At 35.9% G+C, this 26,077-nt stretch overlaps 1 protein-coding gene across 1 annotated transcript in view; it reads right to left on the bottom strand.

Moving 5' to 3' along the window:
- Positions 1 to 213: 213 nt before the first annotated feature.
- Positions 214 to 26,077, bottom strand: part of ME1 (malic enzyme 1) — a 258,710-nt gene continuing 232,846 nt past the window's right edge. The window contains exons 10-14 of the mRNA XM_020969928.2: positions 22,721 to 22,826; positions 18,411 to 18,553; positions 14,790 to 14,963; positions 7,016 to 7,114; positions 214 to 2,047 (exon numbers count right to left, since the gene is read on the bottom strand). Coding sequence (XP_020825587.1) covers positions 1,877 to 2,047; positions 7,016 to 7,114; positions 14,790 to 14,963; positions 18,411 to 18,553; positions 22,721 to 22,826 — 693 coding nt within the window. The 3' untranslated portion in view covers positions 214 to 1,876. The remainder of the gene's footprint in view (positions 2,048 to 7,015; positions 7,115 to 14,789; positions 14,964 to 18,410; positions 18,554 to 22,720; positions 22,827 to 26,077) is intronic.

Below are 26,077 nucleotides of genomic sequence, written 5' to 3'. Positions count from 1 at the left end.
TGGGGGAGAAAATTTAAAACTCAAAATCTTATGGAAGTGAATGTTGAAAACTAAAAATTAATTATCCAAAAAAATTAATTTGTTGTCAATCATAGTAAAATTTAAAGGGTTTTTTTTTAAAAACCCATGATATCAAGGAACACAAGGCCATAACACATTGTCAATTTGTGATGTACTGATAGGAATCACTTAAAAAAAAAAAGAAAAGAAAGGTCATGGGCATCTCATTATTTTATTAATTCGCTTTTTAGTTAAGCATTTACATTTTAATAGTTCATTACAATCTTTTTGCATAGGTAAATAGGTTTTATTAGAGCTATAAGAAAACATGGAAATAGACAAGAATTATGAAATTCATTCTGCTACTTTCCCAAAACAATGACATGTAGGCAACTCTCTCTGTTGACTTGTACCCTCAAAACTCCTACTTCCACCACTACCACTCCATTTAGTCCCTAAAAATAAAATTTGGTATGGTCTTCAACTCTGCCAAAAATATTTTTTCCTAGTACACTTTACCTTGAAGTACATTTTCAAAAGCATGACCTCAGAAGGAAGAAACTTTCTTAATAAAATAATTCTATAGATAAATAATGAATGATTGTCAAACCTGAGCTTGACTTATGTCACTGGCTCAACTGCTGACTGTTAAAGTAAAACTCTTATCACACTCATGTCAGCATCCCGTGATATGCTCTTCTACAGTTGTCATGGTAACTTTAAAATGATGGTTTATATTTGATGCAAGACTATTTCTTATTGAATATAACTAAAAAAATATAAAGGTGACTTATTGGGAATACTGGTATATAAATTTTTCACTTATAATTTCCCTCTGAACTACAGAGGTAGATTATTTTAGTGCAATATGGCTAATTCTCAATTACCTGAGTTAACAATGGAGAAGCATTATAGTTGATAATGGAAAAGAGGGAATGACCTGGTCAGCTATGTTTGGAGTTATGGCACTGAGCCATACAGCAAGACAACTTGTTCTGGGTACTGAGGTTAGACTCGGACCCAGGGGTCTCATTAAAAGTAACACCCTGGGGAATCATGCTAAAAGGAACATCTCTTTGTCTGCCTCCTTTATCTTCCAGTTGCCATACCACAGAGAATGGGAATGGGCCTCCATTGGAAACAGGGGCATGGTCCCTTTCCCCAAAGCTATGGCATGGCAGCTGCAGAGTGGGAAGCTCTTTGCAGGGAGTGCAGTGGATACAGTGGAGTGTTACTGCATAAGGTGAATGATGGAAAGGAAATAAACAAACATGAAGTTATACAAAGCACTGTAAACAGTACTGATTGAGCCTTCTCAAAAATTTTTTAATCAGTTGCACAAATTGAACCTACATAACCAAGGACTATTGATGAAAACCTGAGAAGTCACTTTCTTTAGAAACTGCAAAAGATATTGACATTGTAGTTTCTGTTGTAAGTATAAAGATTCTGTTCCCAAAACTTATTATTCTTACAAAAAAGTATAGCTTAACAAAAGAATCACATATTTTAAAGCTGCTTTATTTATTTCTAGTTTTAGTGTTACTATTCAGTGCACTATGTAAAAATAATGAGATTTTTCAGTAGGTACAACAACTTTCAAAAAGAACTTGGAACAGAAAGATTAACATTGGAAACAGGAACAAACAGAATGAAAACAAAGAACTATTGTCTAAAGGGCCGTTTATCCTAACCTGGATTAATGACTGTCAATCAATCAAGAGATAATTAAACTAGAAAGTTAATAAACAAAAATTATCTTAATTTGAGAGCTTTCTCAATCATTACAAAGTATCCATCTCTGACAAAGGAAAAAACCCAACAACTTCAAAACACCATTAATAGAGCCACAAATATTTACCGCTGTACTGTGTTTCTAGAACTGATTTATAGTCTGTATTTTCATTGCCTCCTTAGGCCAAGGGTAACAGTCAGGTTGAATCTGGTCATAATCAGTACTGTAAACCTTAGAGCGGACGAATGCTTCCTTATCCTGGGGCTCAGGATAGACAGTAGCTGATTTATCAAGGTAGGATTCTTCCACAATCTGGAAATATAATAAAGTATGCATTTTTACTTTAATAAACATATTGAATATAAAGGAGTAGCTAGCTGCATGGTACAGTAGAAGGAGCAATACCTACTGGAATTAGTAGGCATTATACTCATTATGTAGTTATACTGTATCAATGAGCAGTTCTGGAATCAAACTTTACCCAAGTATTAAAAGATACTAGTCCCAGAAAAACTATGCAAGGTCAGTATCTATTTCCTAAATCCAAATTTGCCAGAATACGGCCTATAGGTCACCATAGGAGTTTCCTCTATCTTAGAAAATTATCTTTGCCTGTGTTCTATAATGATTTTTCATGAAACTATGTAGCTTTTGCAGGTAGAAAATATTGCATTTTTGTAAGATCAGATAATTATTATCAAAGTAAAGACTGCAAGAGAAAACTGCCAAAATTATCAAATGTTAACCTGGGATAAGGAATATGTACATAACTAACAGAATAAACTATGCCCTTTAGTAAGAGTAAATTTTTAGCCATGAATTGGCATTTACTAAATTACTAAAGAACCAGAAGCTGTATTCATATTAAAATTAGCAATAGTTGACATTTCTTGTTTCATAGCCTATACCAATCCCAGCTTTTCCTAAGATTTGCTAAGCCTGTCTTCAAAAGCGAAATGGCTAGGTCAGTCATTAACTTATGAACAAGTTGTAGTATATGAATGTAATGGAATACTATTGTGCTGTAAGAAATGATGAGCAGGCAGACTTCAAAAAAACTTGGAAAGACTTACATGAACTGATGCAGAGTGAAATGAGTAGAACCAGAACACTGTACACAGTAACAGCCACATTACGAGATAACTGACTTTGATAGACTTATCTCATCAGAGCAATGCAAGAATCTAAGACAAGCCCAAAAGACTCATGATGGAAAATGCTATCCACACCCAGAAAAAGAAATATGGAGTCTGAATGCAGATAGAAGTATACCATTTGCTCTCCTTTTCCTTTGTTATTTGGTTTTATTCATTATTGTGCTTTCTCCCATTAGTTCTAATTGTTCTTTACAACATTACTAATAGAAAAATATGCTTAATGTGAATGTATATGTAGAGCCTATATCAGATCATATGCCTTCTTGGGAGGTGAGGTAGAAGAAGTGGGTGGGGGAGAAAATTTAAAACTCAAAATCTTATGGAAGTGAATGTTGAAAACTAAAAATTAATTATCCAAAAAAATTAATTTGTTGTCAGTTCATAGTAAAATTCCTTATCCTGGGGGCTCAGGATAGCAGTTCTGCTGCTATGCTCCATCTCTAATCTTGAATTTTCAAAATCTTCTTTCTATCTACAAACAGTTTATCTTCCACTACTTTCATTCTTTCATGCTAAATGAACCTATTCTTCACTTACACAGTGACAATTAGTCTCTCAATATCTTTCAGACCATTTAATTCAACTGACTTAACAACTACTATATGGAAAGCACTGTACCTGCATCCCCGACCTATTTTCTAGGATGAGAATACAATTGCTATAAAAAATTATTTTTTTAAATGACAGAATTCCTGACCTCACGGTGCTATTAATTGTGAGTGGAAGATTAAGCTTGAGGGTAGAGATAAGATATGTACACAAATAACTATAAGTCTGAATATTTGTGTCCAACCATTACCCTTCTGGCTTCCTTTGTCGCCCATGAAGCAGACACTCACAGATTACTGGCCCTTATGATCTATCATTTTCATCTTATCAAATCCCAACCCAAGTTAGCCAAGTTATTATAAAGTCAATCTTAACCTCATTAATGCACACTATTGCTGACTAGTTGACTCCCCATCACAAACCTGGTCCAAACCTTTCTTGAACTTATCACATTTCCAACGCTACCCCTACTGTACTCTTAAAAGAAAGCTTTATTTTTTCTTATACGAAGAAAATTGAGGACCATCCATAAGAGAATTCTTACATCTTTCTCACTGCCCCAAAATTTCTTAACCTTTACTTATCCTCTCTTTCTTCCTTCTTGTCTCTAGGGTGGGAAAGAAGTAAATCTTCCTCCTTTCCAGGGCTAACCACTGCACCTATGATTTTCTGAGCCAATAACATTCTACTTCCTTCAGGTTCTTGTTCTACCAATTATCCCATTTTTTTTCTCCTAAGTTCAATATTCATTGGTTCCTCTGCTTACAAAGATACTTAGGTCTCTAATATCCTAAAAATAACCCTCCAAACCTCCTCAACCATATGAATCCCTCTATAGAAATAGCTGGTATTTACATAATACCCCAAGGACTATAGAGAACAGAGTAATAAGGAATAAATCTGAAAAGGTACACCATAGCCAGATAGTGAAGGGCTTTAAAAATCAGAGGAGTTTGTATCTTATCTTAGGGGTAAGAGAAAGCACTGGAACTTTTTGAACAGGGGACTGACATAGCAGGACCTTTGTTTTAGGAATATCACTTCAGCAACCAGTTGGAGGATGGGCTGGAGATGGGAGAGACTGGGAAACTAATTAGAAGTTTGTTGCAACAGTGCATACAAGAATGATGAGGGCCTGAGGAGTGTAGAGAAAAGGGAGCAATGTAAGATATATTATGAAGGTAGAATTGACAAGTTTTGGCAAATCATACGTGAAGCAAGAGGGAGAGGAGAATATTAAGAATTACTTCAAGATTATGAATCTGGGTGACTTAAAGGATAGTGGTACCCTCAACAGAAATGTAGAGGTTAGGAAAAACAGGGGATTTGGACTCTTTGGCTTCTAAGGTACCTTCCATCTCTTAAGCTGGATCCTATTATCTTATTAAAAGGAAATGATTTGTTAATCCCAATTATTTTCTTCTTTATCTTCAGGGCTCAATGTGTCCCTTATAATTGTAAGAGGGAGAAGACTCTACCAATGTATCCTTTAGTTTCTAGAATTCTTTTCTGTTCTGAAACGTTCCTCTACCTTTCTAAAGAGAAAAGGAGAGGTGGAGTAGAATGGTCATTTTCAACCCACAACACTGTTGTATGAGAATCTTTAATATTCTTTCAGACTTGCAATGAGTAATCCTCTGAGGTTTTTCTCTACAAATTTATGCAGCCTTGTTTCTGAACATGATTTAGAGGGCTTGAGCTCATTATTAAAAATCAGGAGACAAGTATACACGTATTTCTGCTGGTAACTGAATTAATTTTAAAGAGGACTCCCAACATAACTGGCTACTCACCTAATTCAATTCAACAAGCATTTGTTAACTATCTAGTATGTGCAAGGAACCTTCCTTGGTGCTGAGGAAACAAAAACAAGATAAAAAAAAATCCCTGCCCTCAAGGAGCTTACAGAGGGAGGGTTTGAATCTACTGTGTACAGAGATAATTAAATACAAGATAATTTGAGGAAGGAGAGAACACTAATAACGGTCTGGGGGTCAGCAAAGGCTTTAAATAGAAGGCAGTAGCTAAGCCAAACCTTAAATATAAAGGTTCTAAGAGGTGGATGTAAGGATGAAGTACATTACAGGTTCTGGAGACCAGCCCTGTACAAAAGGATGGAGACAGACGATGGATTATTGAGTATTAAGTAGAACAGTTTGGCAAGAACTTAAGAGTGCATGAAAGACAGCATTGTGAAATAAGACTGGAATGGTAGGATGAGAGGCAAAGAGTTCATGATTAAATAATGAATAGAGAATAGATAAATCAGGTAATTTTGACTGCAAACAGTTTAAAACAAAAAAGGTTTTGTACAAAGCCAATGCAGCTAAGATTAGAAGGAACACAATTAACAGTGGGGGAAAAAATCTTTGCAGCAAGTTTCTCTGATAAAGGTCACAATTTCAAGATATATGAGGAATTCAAATTTATAAGAACAATATCTACTCCCCAACTGGTAAACAGTCAAATGTTATGAACAAAAAGATTTCAAATGAAGCCACTAAATTGTGCATACCCTTTGACCCAATGATTCTACTATTAGGCCTATAACCCAAAGAAATCAAAGAAAGAGGAAAGGAACCATATAGGCAAAAATGTTCACTGAAGTTCTTTTTGTAGTGATAAAGAACTGGAAACTATGGGACTGTCCATCAATTAGGGAATGGCTTAACAAATTATAACATATGAATATAATGTAATATTATCATGCTATAAGAAATAATGAAGTGGACAGTTTCACAGAACTTTAGAAAGATTTGTATGAACTGACGCAAAGTGAGCAGAACCAGGAAGAACAATTTACATAATGACAACAAGGTAAAGACAGCTTTAAGAACTCTAACTAATGCAGTGATTATTCTTGATTCCAGAAGACTGATGACACTAAGCATACTCTCCTGACAGACAGGTGATGGAATCAAGATACAGAATGAAACTTATGTTTTTGGATATGGTCAATGTGGGAATTTGTTTTGCTGGACTACGCATATTTGTTACAAAGGTCTGTTTCCACATCACCCCAAAACCCTCCAATGGAGGAGAGAGGCAGTTGGTAGGAAGAGAAAAATGCTGGATCATTTTTTTTTTTAAGTTGAGGAAAGTAGGCCAGACTGCTCTGGATAGTAAATATTAGGCTGACGGATTTGTGTTTAACTTAGAGGAAAAAGGAGCCATTGATGATTCTTGAGTATGAGAAGGACATAGTCAGACTTGTTCATAAGGAATATTACTTTAGCAACTATATGGATGGGAAAGAGTAAAGAATAGAAATGAGGGAAATCAGTTTAGGAAGTTGTTACAATATTCCAAGTGAGAGGTGGCTGTGAGCGGAGAGGAAGGGATAGAAATGAGAGGTGTTGGAAGAAGAATGGACAGATTTGGCAAGTGATTAGATATGAGCTGGATGGAGAATAGAGGGTAGATTTGGAGTAATTGAGAATGTGTGTGTGTGTGTGTGTGTGTGAGAGAGAGAGAGAGAGAGAGAGAGAGAGAGAGAGAGAGAGAGAGAGAGAGAGAGAGAGAGAGAGAGAATAAGATTTAAATTTAAGAAGGGGGATGTAAAAGGAGGTTTTACCTTCACTGCAATTTTCAAGGAAACATCTTGAATGGTATTCAAAGGAGGATACAGACGACCCTCTTCCAAGTGTTTATTTGACACTTCCTGAGCTATAACCTAGAAATAAAATGGAAAAAAAAGTTAAACTTTAAGCTATCCAATGTAATTTGTGATCCATGATGGGAATTCTGTAAAAGCCAACAAACACTTGTGAAGTGCTTACTATGCGTCAAAGAGTTGAAAACTGGATGCTGGGAATAATATATATTAGTGAATAAACTCCCTAACATTTCAGCTCATAAACTAGACCTTTATTACAATGGTATGGGGGGGAGGGTGAGAAAAGCTTGGGAGTAACAACTTACTTCACATAAATAATACTGCCTAAGCCAATTTTTTTGGGTACAACTTAGTATCTTTTTGAATTTTCAAACATTAATAACGTAAAGAACATTTACAGATTAAACTAGACAAAAATCAAATAGATAAAAAAGAACAAATATGCTAGCTTCAGAGGTTTTATAGCAGGGGTTCTTAACCTCTTGTGTCATGGACCCCCTTTGCAGTCTTGTGAAGCCTAGGGGCTTCTTAATGTTTTAAATACATAAAATAAAGTACACAGGATTACAAAGGAAATCAATTATACTTAAATGAAGTCTGCAAGTGGGAAGACTGGGATCACATTCAAATAGCTAGTATACTAACTATAGTGATTTCAAAGTCGTGGTGAGCACAAACAACATTTCCAGATATCTGCAACAACTGCAATGTGATACGAAAATATATGTGATTTCTACTGGTGACAAAGTCCTGTGACTTTGTATTGCTAATACAGCTGTGATTCATTAACTACACTCATAATGAAAGAAAATGATAAATTTCAATTAATGGTTAATGAAAATAAAGATGTACTTTTTTTCTCATCCAAGTTCATGGACCTTGTATCAAATCACTGTAAGTTTAACACTTAAAGTGTTAAACTAAGATTTTCACAATTAATGAATCATACTCAGTAATACAGAACACACATATTATTAATAATTAGCCATATTAACAACAAATTAATACTTTTTATTAAAAAATCACCATTAATTTAAAAAGCAAGGACAGAAAGTTTTTTGGACTGTGAAAAAATAAATCAAATTATTTAAAATATTATTTCATCTTTGTATCATCTTTTCCCATTTCAAACCCTGTGTGTTTATTATAAATTATTCACACATTAGTATGTGCATATAATTAATAAATAAATATAGATATATTAGAGGTGTATGTTCAATTTTTTTTTTTTTTTGCTGATAAAGGCAGGTAATCAAAAAAGTCTGGAGACCACTGAGAATGGCAGCTATCTGGGTCATGTGAGCTAACTGAAGGATAAAGGAAACAGTCCAGAGGACTGATCCAGAGTGGCATAAAGGTAAGAATCAGTCCCCAAGACAGCAGAAGCTTTAGGAGGTATCCAGGGCGTAAAGAAGAGGTCAGGAAGGCTATCGAGAGGGCCAGAAAGGTTGACTCAAAGGGGAATACTATATCCCATTATAGATTTCAATCTTCTAATAAATATTCATAGTGTCCCTACTGAGTAGAAGGAACTACATGGTTGGAGTATACAAAAATGATTAAAGCACATAAGAAATAATAAAAGGAACAGTTTCAGAGACACTTGGAAAGACTTGTATGAACTGATGCAAATTGAGCACAATGACTAAGGCACAATCCCTACTCCTCAAGAGACATATGATGTAATAGGCTAAGAAGAGAAGTACACAAAACTTTAATACAAGGTAGGATATGATAAGGAAGCAGCTAGAGGACTCTGAGGATACAGCGTTGGGCCTGGAGTTAGAAGACCTGAGTTCAACTCTGACCTCAGATACTTAACTAGCTGTGTGCTCCCAGGCAAGTCACTTAACTTCTGTTTGCCTTAATCCACAGGAGAAGTAAATGACAAATCACTCCAGTATCTTTGACGAGAAAACCCCATGGACAGCATAAACACGATTAAACAACTGAACAACAACAAGGATGTGATAAATGCTATGAGAATCATAAAGATTTATCCTTTATGTTGGGGATGAGAGTCAGGGAAAGGTTCACGAAGGGGGTGTTGTTTGATGACTGTGCAGGATTTAAACGGGAAGAGACGGATGAAAGAATAGTTCATATGGAAGTGACAAATAAAGTTATATTTAGGCAAGTAAATTTTGGCTAGAGTTTAGATTTTGTCCAGGGGAAGAGTTGGAGGTAAGGCTAGAAAAGTAGGTTGAGCTGGATAAGGATGATCTTAAATTCTTGGCTAAGACATCTAAATTTTATTCTATAGACAATGGGAAAACATTGAAGATTCTGAGGCAGAGAGTGGTACAATTCTGTGCTAATTTGGATGTAATCTTTCAGATGAATTGTGAAGACAGGAGAGCCTTCACAAAGAGGTAGAAATCAGTCAGGAGGCTTCATCAATTGTAACAGGGGCCTGGCCAATGAGGGCTAAGTATTGGGAACATGTCTGTTTGGTGAGCCTGCTTTTGGAAGGGCCTAATGATGTGTAACAGAGGGACCCTGTTCTCCACTAAGAGGAAGCTCATGCCCTTAATGCTTTTCCTCCTCGCCTCTACCTACATGCCACCTGGCTTCCCTGAAGACTAAACTCAAATTCTATCCTCTATAGCAGGCCTTTCCCAATCCCTCCTCATTCCCCCACTCCCCTTCAAGTATTTTCCTGCTAAGAATACCTTCCATTTATACAGATTTACACTGTATATAGCTTATATGTACATAATTAAATGCATGCTGTCTCTCCCATTTGACTATGAACTCTTTGAAGGCAGAAACCATATTTTTGCCTTTCTTTGTATCCCCAGAGCTCAGCACATGCCTGGCATGTAGTAAAGAATGCTGGTTGACTGACAGGACAGAGCATTCATTGGCCAGTATCACAATACTTCAGGTCATATGTAATGAGGGATCTAGGGTGGTAACAGCAGAAATGGAAAAGCGATATAGAGGATGCATTCAACAGTCTGCTGGGGGAATTTATCATCATATTTTACTTTTTGTATCTTCAATTAATATGGTATATATTCTTATAAAGCTACAGTTATTCCGTGCCAAGCACATACCACTAATTTATCATTCAACTAACAAAGTTCTGGTGACATGACATGGTATCCAGAAACGCTGACTATTAAACTGCTGCCAAAGAATGGCATGGTTCACCATGCCCACAAAACGTCCATCTAATAGGGAGGGAAGTGAAGAAAGGAGCATTTATATAGCACCTGCTATGTGCTAAGCTAAGCACTTTACAAACATCTAATTTGATCCTCACAACAATCCTGCAAACTAAGTGCTGTTATTATCCCCTTTTTTCAGCTGAAGAAACTGAAGCAAAAAGATGTTGGGTGACTTACTCAGGGTTACACAGTAAGTGTTTGAACCCAAATCTGAATGCAAGTCTCCCTGATTCCAGGTTCAGAGTTCTATCCACTGTGCACCTACCTGCCTCTAATATGCGCACAGTATATGTGAAACAATCTATCAGGCATAAATTCAGAACTCCTATGGAACATTTCAGAAAGGTCTTCCTTTGTTAACTTTTGAGATAAATAACTCTTAACAAAGAAGAGTTCGCTCCTCTCCTGGGGCCCTAGCAGGAAGTGAGTACTTGTTTGGCACTTCTACATAACAGATACCAAAAGAATGAGTAATTGCAATAGAATTCATTAAGCATCTACTGAACACCTACTGCATGCACTCAGCACTGTCCCGTGTTCTATGGGAGATACAAAAGAAGCACATTAGCATGACGTTTCTAGCTTTCGAGAAACTTATGTGTTAGTTTGAGATTTTCATGTAGCAATTTGAAGACAATTCAAAACAGGTTTCAAATGCTAAAAATGGATAATACAAAGAACAAGGTAGGCAGAAACAAAAGAATGGGCAGGGCTATGTGTGTCAGGGAAAACTTAAAGGAGAAGTCACGACTTGACCTTGGCTTTGTTAAGTTTGATAAAGATTGATATAGGCTAGATGAAGGTTATGTCAGGATAGGGGTGGGGAGAGAATTCTTCTTCTCCCACCCCTATGAAGGCAAATAACATAACTAAAGGTACAGAAGAAACAGCAGAATCATAATCATATCATTTTACAGATAAAGAAAATGAAGTACAAAGAGGTTAAGAAATAACACAAGCTCACACAGCTAGCCAGTCATCTGATGATTTAGTAAGCAAACCCAGGTGTTTCAGCTCGTAATCTAACTTTCTATTACACTTTACCACCTCAGTGAACATGGAATATTTAGGGTACAGTAAGGAAACTGGCCTTAACGGAAAATATATTTAGATAAACAGTGAGAGGAAAAATGGGTGACTTTATAGTGTAGGGGCCAGAATACTGAAGGCTCTGAATGCCAAGACTGGGTATGCAGATTTAATGGTAGGTATGTGGAGATGTACATTCTTGAGTAGGTGGGGGAAACACTTTTAGGAAGATTAGATTTAAGGGTGGCATGCTGAATGGATTAGAGGAAGGGAAAGTGTTGGGAAGGAAATAAGTTAGGTGTCTATTTGAGTAATATAACAGTAAAGATGAAGTGGGCCTAGACTAACATGGTAGCAAGGTGAATGGAAAGGAAAGGCTACAAGAAGAAATTCTGACAAGATTAGAGAAGAATTCACCCTTAGACCACTGGAAAAATAGTGGTGCTATTGATGGACAGGAAAACAGAGAGTAGGAACCAGTTTGAGAGGAAGGTGAGGAGTTTGGCTTTGGACAAGTTTGAAGTAACGGTAAGACATTCATCTGGAAATATCCATTATGCAGGTGGAACACAGATGAAAAGATATGACTATGTAGAGGTATCACCACCAGTATGAAAGTTATGGGTGAAGCCATGAGAATGGATGAGATTTCAGAAAAGGGTCTAGGATTCAGTCTTGTAGAAAACCCACAATTAAGGGGTGGGAAAAGGAAGAGGAACCTACACAATGATCAGAAAAATAGGGTCAAATCCAGGATTGTATTGTATTAAAGTAAACAAGCGAGGGGGTTTCTAACTAGACTTGGTCAATAGTGTCAAATGCAGCAGAGAGCAGTGGAGGGTAGAGAAAACATGAGACAGGAACACAGATGAAAAGATAAGACTATATAGAGCAAAATAGGACCTTAAAGATCTAATCAGAGCCACATAATGGTTTATTTTAATTTAGTGCTTTTTTGGTATTATTACTACCTCTTTTTATGGGCATCAAATTTGGGCATTCAATCAAACCATCACTAGGGGGAGCTAGAGTGATTTAGGATAAAAAAAAATACTGATTATGGTACTCTAAAACATCCATTCCCCCCACCCCCCCAAGTCAGGAGAATTGTTATAAACAGACAATGATTCTATTTTCCTTAATGTAAGAATAGCACGGAAAATATTATTTTGCATTTTAACATCTGCTTATATTTAATAAATTTTTCTGGGCTAAAGGAACCTCAAGATATCAGATACCATGCTCCCAGTGCAGTTCAGGAAAAGCCAGGGGTGGAACACTCTTTCTTCCAGACATCTACTGGCACAGGGCAATTTCAGTCACTGCAACTCTTTTGTTCTGGGAAGGGAAGGCTACTGAATACAGAATGACTTACGCAAATCTAGTTTCTATTCATAATAGCATTTTACATGATAAGAAATATAATAATTATTAATTGATTTAATTGTGATTTGTAGCTGTAGGACAATCTTAAGTTAATAAGTTACTTCCACATGTTTCTAGTTTGTGAAATATGTTAGCATGAGAATATGAAATAGATGAAGATTTTGGTTAACAAAAACTCATTATTCTAAAAAGATAGGCTGTGTGGTACAATGGAAAGTGTTTTGGACTTAGAGTTGGGATGCCTGAGTTAGAACACTGGTTCTTACATTTACTGGCTGTATGACCAAGGTTTGTCAAACCTCTCTGAGACTGTTTTCCTTATCTATAAAGAGAAGACTTGCAACTAATAGGGCTGTTGGTGAGGAAAATGCTGTGTAAACCTTAAAATCACTCTTTAAATATGCTATTACTCTAGCTGCTACACTCCCAGCAATGTAAGTAGGATAATATTTTAAATAAATTAATATATAATGCTAAGAATATTATATTTTTATTCTTTTTGCAAAGGTTTATGGTAAGAGATAAGAAGTCCTTATCTCTAGTAGATTATCAGTTGTTTGAGAGCAAGTACTTTTTCCTTGTGGTCTATACTAGAACTGTTTCTGTATAACAGTGACAGGCTTTCAGGAGACTTGCCCTTAGGAGGCCTCAGGGTTCTTAGTTATGATTTATAACTCCAGATCGAAGTTACATTACATTTTGTTCAAGAAAATGTACACGTGAAAAAGTGAACTGGCCATTTTTGGGAATCAGTGCATTATTATAATTAGCCAGAGTTACAAAGCAAGGAAATGGTACTTTTGCCATGCAGTTGTACTACCTAAAATAAAATAACATCAACAAAAGAGGAAAAGATCCTTTATGTGCAAAAATATTTTTAGCAAAAAAAATATAAAAAAAAATATTATATATATATATATTCATTTTGTTTTTTTTTAGCAGCTCTTTCTGTGTTGGCAAAAAACTGGAAACTAAGGGGATGTCCAGTCAGTTGGGGAAGAGTTGACCAAGCTGTGGAATATCAATGTAATGGAACACTAATGCCCTGTAAGAAATGAGAAGATAGATGGTTTTAAAGAGACATGGAAAGACAAATGAACTTATGAGTAGAATAAGCAAAACCAGAAAAACAAATATATATTACAACATCAATATTACAAAAGTGAAGAATTTTGAAGACTTATAAATGGAGAAAGAGCAAAATGAGAACTAGGAGAAACAATTTATATAATAGTAACAACACTGTAAAACCAAACCACTATAAGAATTATTATTAACAGAACGATCATCCATGATTCCAGAGAACTAATGATAAAGTCTATCTATAGGAAAGAGGTGATGGATTTTGGTTAGAATGAGACATATTTGTTTTGAACATGGTCAAAGAAGGAATTTATTTGCTTGACTATGCAGATTTGTTAAAAGGAATTTATTTGTTTTTCAATGGAGAAGAGACTGGGAGAGAAAGAAAATGTATTTCTAATAAAAATAAGACTTTAATAAAATATACAATTTTAGAAGGGCTAGAGTTTTTAGGGGTCATCTAGTCCAATATTCTTTATTTTACTGGAGGAAACTGAGGCCTGAGGGGGAGGTTAAGTAATGTTCCCAAGGAGTTGGGTGGAGGGAGAAGGGACACTGGTTCAAAGCCAGGCCTCCCAACCCCAGTTTGATATTCTTTAAATACATTATCTTCCTCACTACTTTCTCAAGCACTGGCACAAAATGTTAACAGCTGACTTAAAGACTAGAAGTATTTTTTAACTTTTAAAAATTCTTAATCATTTAAACCCAAAGGCTATAGGCAATGCTTATCACTTTCATTTAAAACTGGTAGGTACCTAAATGGAAGAATTACTATCCCCATTTTACAGATGAAGAAACCTAGGCTTGGAGAGGTTAATTTCATAGGGCTAATTAGTGGCAGAAATAGGATTTCAGCTCAGGGCTTTGCCTCCAAATTCATTGTTCTTTTTACCATTTCCCACCTTCCTTACTACAATGTCACTTCTGGGATCAAAGGCTTTAGAGCTGATGGCGCCCTGAGGAAGTAGGCTAGGTGAAGAAGAAAGTGTTAGGTAACATAGGATACACATGATGTTTTGTAGGCTAAGCTAGTCATACAGTACACTTCATAGTCATACCTCGGCAGTAGTGAGAAAGATTTTATCAGTGATGTGCCTCAATCCACATGCGACAACACCAAGTGCTATTCCAGGAAACACATAGGAATTGTTGCCTTGGCCAGGATAGAAGGTTCGACCATCTGGAAGAGTGACAGGATCAAATGGACTGCCACTCGCAAAAATACCACGACCCTGGAATAGGACAAATAATCAATTTCAAAAGAGCAGTGTGTGTTTTAAAGCCAAAGCATAATAGAGGAATCTTGGAGGCATAACCAGTATTTTAGCAGAGAAAGTTTGGTTTTTCTTAATCATCTCCACAAAGAAGGTTGGGCAAATTTCCATAATGTCAGAGCACTAAATTCCAGGTGTCAGAGGCTACTGCTGTTCTCACAGTCTTATTCTTTAACCCCAGAAAATGCACCCAAAGTCTAAGTTACCACAAGTGTTACCCTGTCCTTCGGGATAGTCAATCCACATTTACCATCTAACGTTTCAATAGTGATCTTCAACTGTAGACTTTTGAAAATAACTAACACAGGTAAGTTGAGCAGGTAGCTGGCACAGTGGATAAAGCACTAGGCATGAAATCAGAAAGACCTGAGCTCAAATCCAGCCTCAGACACTCCAGTAGCTTTGCCAAGAAAATAGCGGTACAGAGGCAGATGCAACTGAAATGGCTGAACAACCCTCCTCTCAGTTACATATTGGGCAGCTAGGTGGTGCAGTAAATATAGTGCTGGGCCTAGAGTCAGAAAGACTCATCCTCCTGGTTTCAAATACAGCCTCAGGGACACTTACTGGGTGACCCTGGGTAAGTCACTCAAACCAGTTTGCCTCAGTTTCCTCATCTCTAAAATGAGATAGAGAAAGAAATGACAAACCACTCCAGTATCTTTGCCAAGAATACCCCAAATGTGATCACGAAGATACAAACAACTGAAATGACCCAACAACTATATTTAAGAAATCTGATAACAGACTTATATGAAAAGGCAAAATTTGAGGTTGCCACATCATTTCCAAAGAAATTTCTGAGGGATATACTAAATTTATACTTGCATTTTGTTTAGGTCAAATGTGGTTTAGAAAAAGAAATCAGTGTAGCCAGTTTACAAATGATATTTAACATCTGCAGCCCTATTTATACACATTTTACCATAGCTAGAGATGAGGTAGATGAACACTCTTTTCTATAATTTTTGAGGGCAGCCATTGCCATATTTTTATAATAGGCCCTTCATGTTACGGCAGCATCCTATTGCACCTGCTTTGAAGGGGGGGTGAGGTGGGGAGGTGTAGCAGTGGCTGTAGCTGACAGGTGTGAAGAACTGAACACTAGAAACAGACCCTGTGGACTGTGTACCTGGTGCCTGCACTGATGTAATTAAGAGTAATGAGGTTTGGGGTTGGTTTTTTTTCCCTTTTTGGTGAGGCAACTGGAGTTAAGTGACTTGCTCAGGGTCACACAGTTAGTAAGAATTTGTTTTTAAAGCAGTAAGCTCTCCACAAACAGGTTTCTATAATTCAAGAACTTTATTTCACAAAATCAATGTTTCAAGTGCAAAAGCTCAAATGAAGTGACAGTCTTTCCAGGGGTGGGGAACCTGTGGTCTCGAGGCTACAGGTGGCCCTCTAGGCCCTTAAGTTGTTGCCCTTAGACCTAATCCAAACTTCATAAAAGAAATCCCCTTAATAAAAGGATTTATTCTGTAAAACTTGGACTCAGTCAAAAGGCCACACCCGAGGACCTAGAGAGCCACTTGTGGCCTTGAGGCCACAGGTTCCCCACCTCTGCTGGTTTAGACCAAGGATTGTGTGTGTGCTCAGCAGGTTGCAACAGTCACACCAAGAGATCTTTCAAAATATTATCCCTGGAAATACTAGTTTTTGCAATGTACCTTCTGGCCTTTGCCCCCTTCCTCCACTGTCCCCCCCCCCCCAGGTATAGAACCTAACAATTCAAATTTATTTCAAGAAATAAAAAAGTTGCAAAGTTGAGGAGTTACATTTCCAAGCAAGACTGTATAAGGTAGTATTTTGTTTCATTTGGTAGCATGTTATCAAGGAAAATTTGGTGACAGATTGGTATCTTTAGCTTTGGTTACCGCATAAAACTACCAATCGGAAGAAATTTACTGCTATAAATAAAATGAATTGCAGTTCATGATAGCTTTATGTATAGATTTCAAAACCACCAATATTCAGGAAGAATGATGGTTTCAAAGGAAACCTGACAGTCAGAGGGACCGTGATTTGGTTAGTCATCCTCCTCTTCCCCCCCCCCCGCCACCCCTGTCCTCACTATATGCATTATTAAAATGGAAAAAGAAGACTTTCCCTCAAACCATTTTTTGGTTTTGTTTATTTAAATTTCTATGATTTTAGTAATTTACTTATATACTGTTTTAAATTAGTTAATTTATTAGTTATAATTAATTAGTTAGCATTTATTAAGTGCTATGTTCCTGGAATTGTGCCAAGTGCTGGGGATAAAAAGAAAAGCAAAAACAGTTTCTATCCTCAAGGAGTTCACACTGTAATAAGGAGACAATATGTAAACAATTATGTGCAGACAAGATATTTACAGAGTAGAGAGAAGGTAATCTCGGAGAAAACGCGCTAGGGCAAGGAGAGAGAACGCACTAGGGCGAGGAGAGAGACCAGGATGCATTTGAGCTGTCTTGAAGGAAGCCAGAGCAGAGTAGACAGAGATAAGGAGGGAGAGCATTCCAGGGATGAGGGACAGCCAATGAAAAGGCAGAGTTTGGAGATGGAGTGTTATGTGTAACTCACACCAACGGCAGAAGGGATAGGCTAGGCTGGGGAAAACAGGCTGACAGGTCACCCTCTCTTCAATCCCCAATCCCACCCCCATTCTGCTACCATTCTTTGGAGCACAGCCTGACTCTTCTGGCCTCATACTGATGGTTGGCTACAAGACATAAAAACATAAATTTTTATGTGATTCTACAATAGACTATTTTAAAAGACTGCCTAGTCTTTAATAATATATTTCCCAGTTGTTTCCATTTGAGGATTTTGAAGAAAAAAAAAGATCAAGTGTTGCTTGCAACGAATGTTACTTTATTCCATGAGGCGGTGAAGTAATCAAGGTTTTAGAGGCTCATGTATACAGGCTGGCTAAATGTAAGATTAGCAGTCCAAAGTTCCACCCTTGGCATCAAAACCTGAACCTAGGAGGAGATCTTTTAGCAGAGCAAAAATAAAATTATGGCTTTGTAGTGTATATTTCAGTGTTTGGGAACAGCTGGTAAAAGGCATCAAAATACTTCAGTAAGCAACTGGGAATAGGCTCTATTTTTTCTCCCTAACTTGAAATTCCAGATTTATGAGTTTATCACATTAAAGTCTGTGAAATGAAACTTAAAAAATCAATTACCATTGAATTTTTAAACAAGTCTTCAATATGTCAGAGTAAATATCTTATTGCTCCAAGCAATAAATTAGAAAAGCAAGCATTTCTAATGCCATCTCAGCTTGCCAATTTTTCTTCACTCAGAAAACTATCTTTTGCTCTTCTCTTGTTATCTTTTCCCTAGGATTTATTTATTATCCTAACAGTCCTGGGACAGACCAAATTTACTTTTCAAAATGCCAATTTCCCTCCTTCTTTACCTCTGTTGCTCGGTAGCACTGCTCTGCAGAACACTCCGCTTTGCTTGTTGGGTTACTTAGAGCAAAAATGATGGGTCGCTCGTTGAAAGAAGCCATGTCCTTGAGAATCTGTTCTGTGAAAGCACCACCAACTGCAGCAACTCCTGATCAAGACACAGTGATAAGGAACATTATTATTTTACCCATCAAAGAACCCATCAGAATATCCAGAAAAGCAATGAGGTGCTTCACTGTAATTTTCTAGAACTGGCTTAGCTAAAATATGAGTCTTTTATTTTAAATTACAGAGATAAAAAGGAAGATAAGTTTGTAAGTATAAATAGTTCTAAAGTGTTACTAAAAAGCACGGAGTTAATACATAACTGATAACACATTAATATTGGATGTAAAGGGAACCTAAATCTGTATATACGTATACACACACACACACAAGAATATAAGCGATACAGATTTTCTGCCTGAAAACAATTCTATGGATGCAATTTAGTAGGGTGGGAATCCCGATAAAAAGTAAAAATGTTTTAAAAAATAAAATTCTGATTATTAAAAATTATCACGTAGCCCATTTCAACTCTAAAGTATCCCTCACTTGGAGGAAACCTAAACAGGAAGAAAAAAGAGGGAGGAAGAATGAGCTTTAAAATCTGATCATCTTGAAAAAATATTTTGCAACACTAAGTACAAATAATAATTTTTAAAAAGCAATGATGACATCTTATACAAAGTGAAGTTAAGCAAAACAAATTCCCATACTGGCCGTATCAAAAAATCTATGTCTTATTCTGTATCTCTAGTCCATCACCTCTCTGTCAAAGGGAGGTAGCTTGCTTCATCATTAGTCCTCTGGAATCATGGTTGATGTGACTACCTGTTTTCTCCTTAATCACTCTATTATACTCAAACTGTACCCTAGAAAATAACCAAATGGATTATAGCAAATCTATTGTCATTTTCTTGATTTCTCTTTCACATCTGATACTATTGATCCCTCCTTAAAAGTAATTTCTTCCCTTGACTTTCATGATGTTTTATTATCCTGGTTCTCATCTCACTTTTCCTTCTTTCCCCTTTTCTAAAAAATTCTGAGTTTAACAAAATGAACACTTCTACGTACATATTAGAAAAGAAAGAGTGGCTTGTATATTAAACTACAAAAATTTACTGAGAACTGCTTGCTTTTCAAGTATATAGTTTGACATGTAACAAGTATATAATTTAACATGTAACTTAAAAGGTTATCTTGCTTATCTTTACTTCTGGCCATCTGTTTTTATCTGAATATTTCAGAAACATATTTCAATGACTCTATTCTTTCCTTTTTTTGGGGGGGCAGGGTATATAGGGTACACTCCTATCCTTAGCTTTCTTGTCTCTTCTCACTACTTACCCCTCCAATGAAAAAAAATTAGTTAATCAAACACATTGTTATCTATAAAGACCACCATACTTCTAAGCAAATTCATGACACTCTTAATTTCCATTTGAAAGAAACAAGCACATAATTTGTCTTGATTAAAAGCTATTAGTCACCATTAATAAAATCTGCATTTCACATATATTCTATTGTGTCTCAGGTAATCTTCATCAGTACCATTGAAAATCAGATATGTGGGATCAGGACATAAAGACTAACAAATTAATAGTTATCTCTTGGGGTCATCTAAACATAAGTTTTCAAAAACGGCAGTTAACAGACACAAGAATTATGATGTTCAATTAGGACTTCACTATAATGTTACTATGAGAAGCCTGTTAACATGAAAAGTAATATTGCTCCTTAGAACAATTCAAAAGAACCAAGAGAGCTATAAAATGAAAATATTAAAACATCTATTGTTTCAGCCGTTCATCATAAACAATACATAAAATATTTTTCTATGAATTATTTTTACTGATGACACTAATAGTGAGCAGTAAAGCGTTCTTAAAATGAAAAGGTGCGGGGCTATAGAAAAAAAAGAAGAGATGATACTGACCCTTTTAAGATACATAATCAGTCTTACTGAGATAAGATGATTACAGGCAAGTTAACCAATTATACGTAAAATTAGTTAATCAAATGCATTGTTATCTATAAAGACTACCATGCTTCTAAGCAAATTCATGACATTCTTAATTTCCATTTGAAAGAAACAAGCACATAATTTGTCTTGATTAAAAGCTATTAGTCACCATTAATAAAAACTGCATTTCACATATATTCTATTGTGTCTCAGGTAATCTTCATCAGTACCATTGAAAATCAGATATGTGGGATCAGGACATAAAGACTAACAAATTAATAGTTATCTCTTGGGGTCATCTAAACATAAGTTTTCAAAAACGGCAGTTAACAGACACAAGAATTATGATGTTCAATTAGGACTTCACTATAATGTTACTATGAGAAGCCTGTTAACATGAAAAAGTAATATTGCTCCTTAGAACAATTCAAAAGAACCAAGAGAGCTATAAAATGAAAATATTAAAACATCTATTGTTTCAGCCGTTCATCATAAACAATACATAAAATATTTTTCTATGAATTATTTTTACTGATGACACTAATAGTTAGCAGTAAAGCGTTCTTAAAATGAAAAGGTGCGGGGCTATAGAAAAAAAAGAAGAGATGATACTGACCCTTTTAAGATACATAATCAGTCTTACTGAGATAAGATGATTACAGGCAAGTTAACCAATTATATGTAAAATTAGTTAATCAAATGCATTGTTATCTATAAAGACTACCATACTTCTAAGCAAATTCATGACATTCTTAATTTCCATTTGAAAGAAACAAGCACATAATTTGTCTTGATTAAAAGCTATTAGTCACCATTAATAAAAACTGCATTTCACATATATTCTACTGTGTCTCAGGTAATCTTCATCAGTACCATTGAAAATCAGATATGTGGGATCAGGACATAAAGACTAACAAATTAATAGTTATCTCTTGGGGTCATCTAAACATAAGTTTTCAAAAACGGCAGTTAACAGACACAAGAATTATGATGTTCAATTAGGACTTCACTATAATGTTACTATGAGAAGCCTGTTAACACGAAAAAGTAATATTGCTCCTTAGAACAATTCAAAAGAACCAAGAGAGCTATAAAATGAAAATATTAAAACATCTATTGTTTCAGCCGTTCATCATAAACAATACATAAAATATTTTTCTATGAATTATTTTTACTGATGACACTAATAGTGAGCAGTTAAGAGTTCTTAAAATGAGAAGGTGCGGGGCTGTAGAAAAAAAAGATGATACTGACCCTTTTAAGATACATAATCAGTCTTACTGAGATAAGATGATTACAGGCAAGTTAACCAATTATATGTAAAATTAGTTAATCAAATGCATTGTTATCTATAAAGACCACCATACTTCTAAGCAAATTCATGACACTCTTAATTTCCATTTGAAAGAAACAAGCACATAATTTGTCTTGATTAAAAGCTATTAGTCACCATTAATAAAATGCATTTCACATATATTCTATTGTGTCTCAGGTAATCTTCATCAGTACCATTGAAAATCAAATATGTGGGATCAGGGCATAAAGACTAACAAATTAATAGTTATCTCTTGGGGCCATCTAAACAGAAGGAAAATTTATGAATTGTTCTTCCTCAAAGTGAACATTAACTAAAATACTTAAAGCTTTCATTTTTTTCTCTTGTATTTCTCTCTACCCTTTAAGGCCAAGTAACTGAAGTCCATTATCCTATTTTTGGCTCTTTACATATTCATGGTTTTGAACAAAGGAAACACCATATACTATTAGAAAGCAATCCCATGCCTGTTGTAGTGTTGTTCTAACAATGGACATTTTAAAGTTTTATGCTAATTGTCCTAGTAGGACTGGGATAACAACATGCCTCCTTCTTGCTTGTGGTTGTATTAGGGAAGATACTGAGATAAAATGCAGTTTAGTTTAAAGAGAATAAAGAAATAGTAAGACCTAGGTTTCAGTACAGGTTCTAACACTAAGTAACTATAAGTAAAAGTGACAATTCCTTGTGTCAAAGAGCTTACATTCTATGTGGATTATCACACCAATAGGCTGCTAAAATTATCTGAAATACCTGGTGTTTGCAGGAATAAGATGGTAGTATCTAAGTACCAAATCTGGTAATTTCTTAAGATACCGTTTCTTTGAGTGAATTTTTAATTTAATTTTTTAGTTTTATAAGTTCAGAATTGTGTTTAGTGAATTACTGTTGCACTGGGGTTAAACATGAATAATATGTTTCTCTAATAAACTCTAGGAACAGTAGACAGTGTAATTTGAAATAAAAAAATGTGCAAAAAAAAGGGGTGTTACCTATGAGGACAGTTGGCTTTATTTCTCGGACAATCTCTTCAAGGTTATTCATTTCATAATGTTCATGGACAAATTTCTTTTTTTCATGCGTTAAAGAAGCACGTCCCTAAATAAAACAAATGAAAATAAATGATTAATCTTCTAAAATGGGGACAAACTAAAGTAACGTTATTCTAATCTACACAATTCATAACCAAGGCTTACATTAGACTTCTTTTTCTTCACTACTCCTTTATAATTTGTAATTTTTAGCTTTTTTTTTTGAGTCAATTGGCGTTATGTAACTTGCCCAGGGTCGTACAGCTAGTGTCTGAGGCCAGATTCGAAATCAAGTCCTCCTGACTCCAGGGCTGGTACTCTATCCACCACGACACCTAGCTGTCCTAACATTCATTTTTTAAAAAAGTTGAATTCCAAATTCTCTCCCTCCCTATGGAAAAGGCAAGCAATATGATATCAATTACTCATGTGAAATCATGCAAACCATTTTCATATTAGCTATGTTGCAAAACAAAGCATAAAACAAAAAGCAAGAAACATAAAGAAAGTAGAAAAAAAAAGTATGCTTTAATCTGCATTCAGTTCATCAGTTCTCTCTGGATGTGGACATTTTTCATCTTGAGTCCTTTGGAATTATCCTGGATCACTGTCTTGATCAGAGTAGCTAAGTCTTTCATGGTTAACCATCACTATAACACTGCTGCTATTATGTACAATGGTTCTCCTAGTTCTACTCATTTCACTTTACTTCAGTTCATTTTTCCCACTGCTGTTTTCAGAGCTAGTTCTTGGAGTTTGAAATTTTGGAAGTACTTCCAAGATCGGGGGACAGAAGAGGTCACTGTTCTGGTCTGAGCTCTTGTCCTTACCCTGGAAGGGCCCCTGATACCTGGCAGCCACAAGCACTACTGCTCCGTAGGACCCCTGCTTCCTTGGGACCAAAATGATACTGCTCCTCAGGGTTCCTTGATCCTTTGGGACTGAAAGTAATACTGTTCCTCAGGGACCCTGGTCCCTTTTGACTGCAAGCGTTCCTCTCTACCTGGGAACTCTGATCCAGCAGAGGCAACGGAGTTACCAAACAGTACCCAATCCTGTGTTCAGTGTCAGTTCAGATTACAGGGGTCCGCTGGGTAATCTCTTTCCGATCAGTTGCCAGATTCCCTTACCACCTCTGAAGCTGCTGCTGTCTCCAAGGCTCACAGCTGGTATTGCTCCCATCCAGGCCAGTCCCCACCCCAGTGCCACAGACCTCTCTTTCTGACTTAAGTTGTATTGGGCTGGAAAAATCTCTCACTTTGATCTTTTGTTGGCTTTGCCACTCCAGAATTCAATTTGAAGCATTATTTTAATGTTTGGAGGGGAAATCTATGCTTGACTTTTAAAGTATTATAATTGTCACTCAAGTTTTCCCCTCCATTTTCCCAAGTAATGTACCATGACTGCTTAGTGACAAAAATTATTCTGATACAAAATGTGGGGGGAAAAAATAAACAATAATAAATGTAAAGGCATGTTATTCATTAAAAAAATGCCATTATATAGCTTTCATAATGGCGGATGGGGGGTAATAAAAAACAAACAAACAAACAAGTATTATGAAAATTCAGAGAAGGGAGAGATCATATCTTTCCAGGAACTCATTTTTAGCAATCTTATCTTGCCATCTGATGTTTAAGCATGGCTCCTAAGTATTGATATTGCATCTATTCTACAAAATGAATATGGCATTTGCTATAGATTTAAATCTTCCAGTCTTATGGAAGATTGAGTACTTTTGCCAATTTGTACATCAACTGTATGATACCTTAGGCTGAAATGGCATAATGATGTCTGTGCTCTAAAGCACCACCCCCACCCTTACCCCAAAGATTTGGTTTCAAGTCATTTTGAATCCAACTTTGGAGAAAACTGTTTCAAATAATTCCAGAAGATGGCACTCCAGTTTGCATAAACATTAATCTCAAGCAATTATATAATGTTTTTCAAAAATTTTGACTCATTTGACACACTGCCCTGAAAATCAACAGGAAGAAAAGGAGGGGAAAAAAAATATATGCATTTATGGAATCTCTTTTACTTAAATATTTTATCCACATATATAAAAAATTAAAATCACCTAGAAGGGAAATAGCAGCTGAAGTCTTAAAACCATTTATAGATGACAAACTTACAAATGAGAAAACAGACTCAAAAATTCTGTTACTTACAGAATCAAGAAGAGAACCCAATATGGTTGCTTTATCTCCCATCTGAAAACTGCCTTTAACTTTGGTTTCTGTTTTCTTTTTCCTAAAATGATTTTTATGAAAAGTATGATTTTACATTTTATCTGATACTTAGCATGGTCTTAATGTTACCTTGGCTATTTTGCAGAAGAGTTAAGAACAAATTTCAGGAAGGAAAGCACTGAAGACATGGGCCATGTGCCAGTCCGAGCCTTGAGTTATTTGACCCATTCACTAGAATTCAATTTCTCTAATGATGATTTATACAGAAGTGATTCTGGGCCATTTCTAGTGAAGGATGAAATTTGCAATTCGTGATCACTCTGGCTCTCCATCAATATCCTCCCATAAGGTTCAAACTTCTGGAAATGCCAAAAGAGTTTGTGGTTTGATGAGATGGACATCTCCCTGTGGGAACTGTGAAGCAGCTATGAAAGCAATGATTTTCAGCCCTGGCATTCTGAAATGAAATGATGACAATTTTGGCTTCTTACCCTTTCCCAAAAATTCATATTCTCCATCGTGGGTGTATATGGAAAAAAATGGCTGTGGTTTGGAATCATTCACAGCCCTCTACAGAGCTATGAGTACCCACATTATGCCCTAACTAAATGTGGTGTTGTTGTATATGAAAATGATTCTAATCTAGTCTTGGTAAAGTGGGCACCCTGAATTATTTGTCCAACAGTGAATGACGATAGGATCACATTAGTCATCTACATATTGTTGCTTCTGAAGCTGTAGAAGATAGTTTGTATGTCAAATTCTTAATTTTAGCCTCATAAGCACCATCATCCATTAAAAGTTTAATGGCCTAGACATTTCCCTGAATTAAGAAGATTTTCCTTTACTTGAGCTATGGTGTTATCTATGACAAGGACTGAGTATATGTGCAAAAGATAGCATATATTCTGTGCCACATAATCTAGTCAGTGCTGCTATTCTTCCTTCTCCCCAGTTTTTATCTAATTTTTTTATTTTTTATGCTTTGCTTAGGCTACTGTCAAAATTAATTTCCACTCTCTAAACACAAACTAATCAACAAAAAAAGGAAGAACTTCAACAATAGTGGGGGTGGCAAAAGCAAACCAACATGGGAATAATAATCCCCATTGTGTTATAACCACAA

The sequence above is a fragment of the Phascolarctos cinereus genome, unplaced genomic scaffold (assembly GCF_003287225.1).
Source record: "Phascolarctos cinereus isolate Bilbo 61053 unplaced genomic scaffold, phaCin_HiC Scaffold_5;HRSCAF=322, whole genome shotgun sequence".
NCBI classification, from domain to species: domain Eukaryota; kingdom Metazoa; phylum Chordata; class Mammalia; order Diprotodontia; family Phascolarctidae; genus Phascolarctos; species Phascolarctos cinereus.
This window is presented reverse-complemented; position numbering and strand designations above follow the sequence as displayed.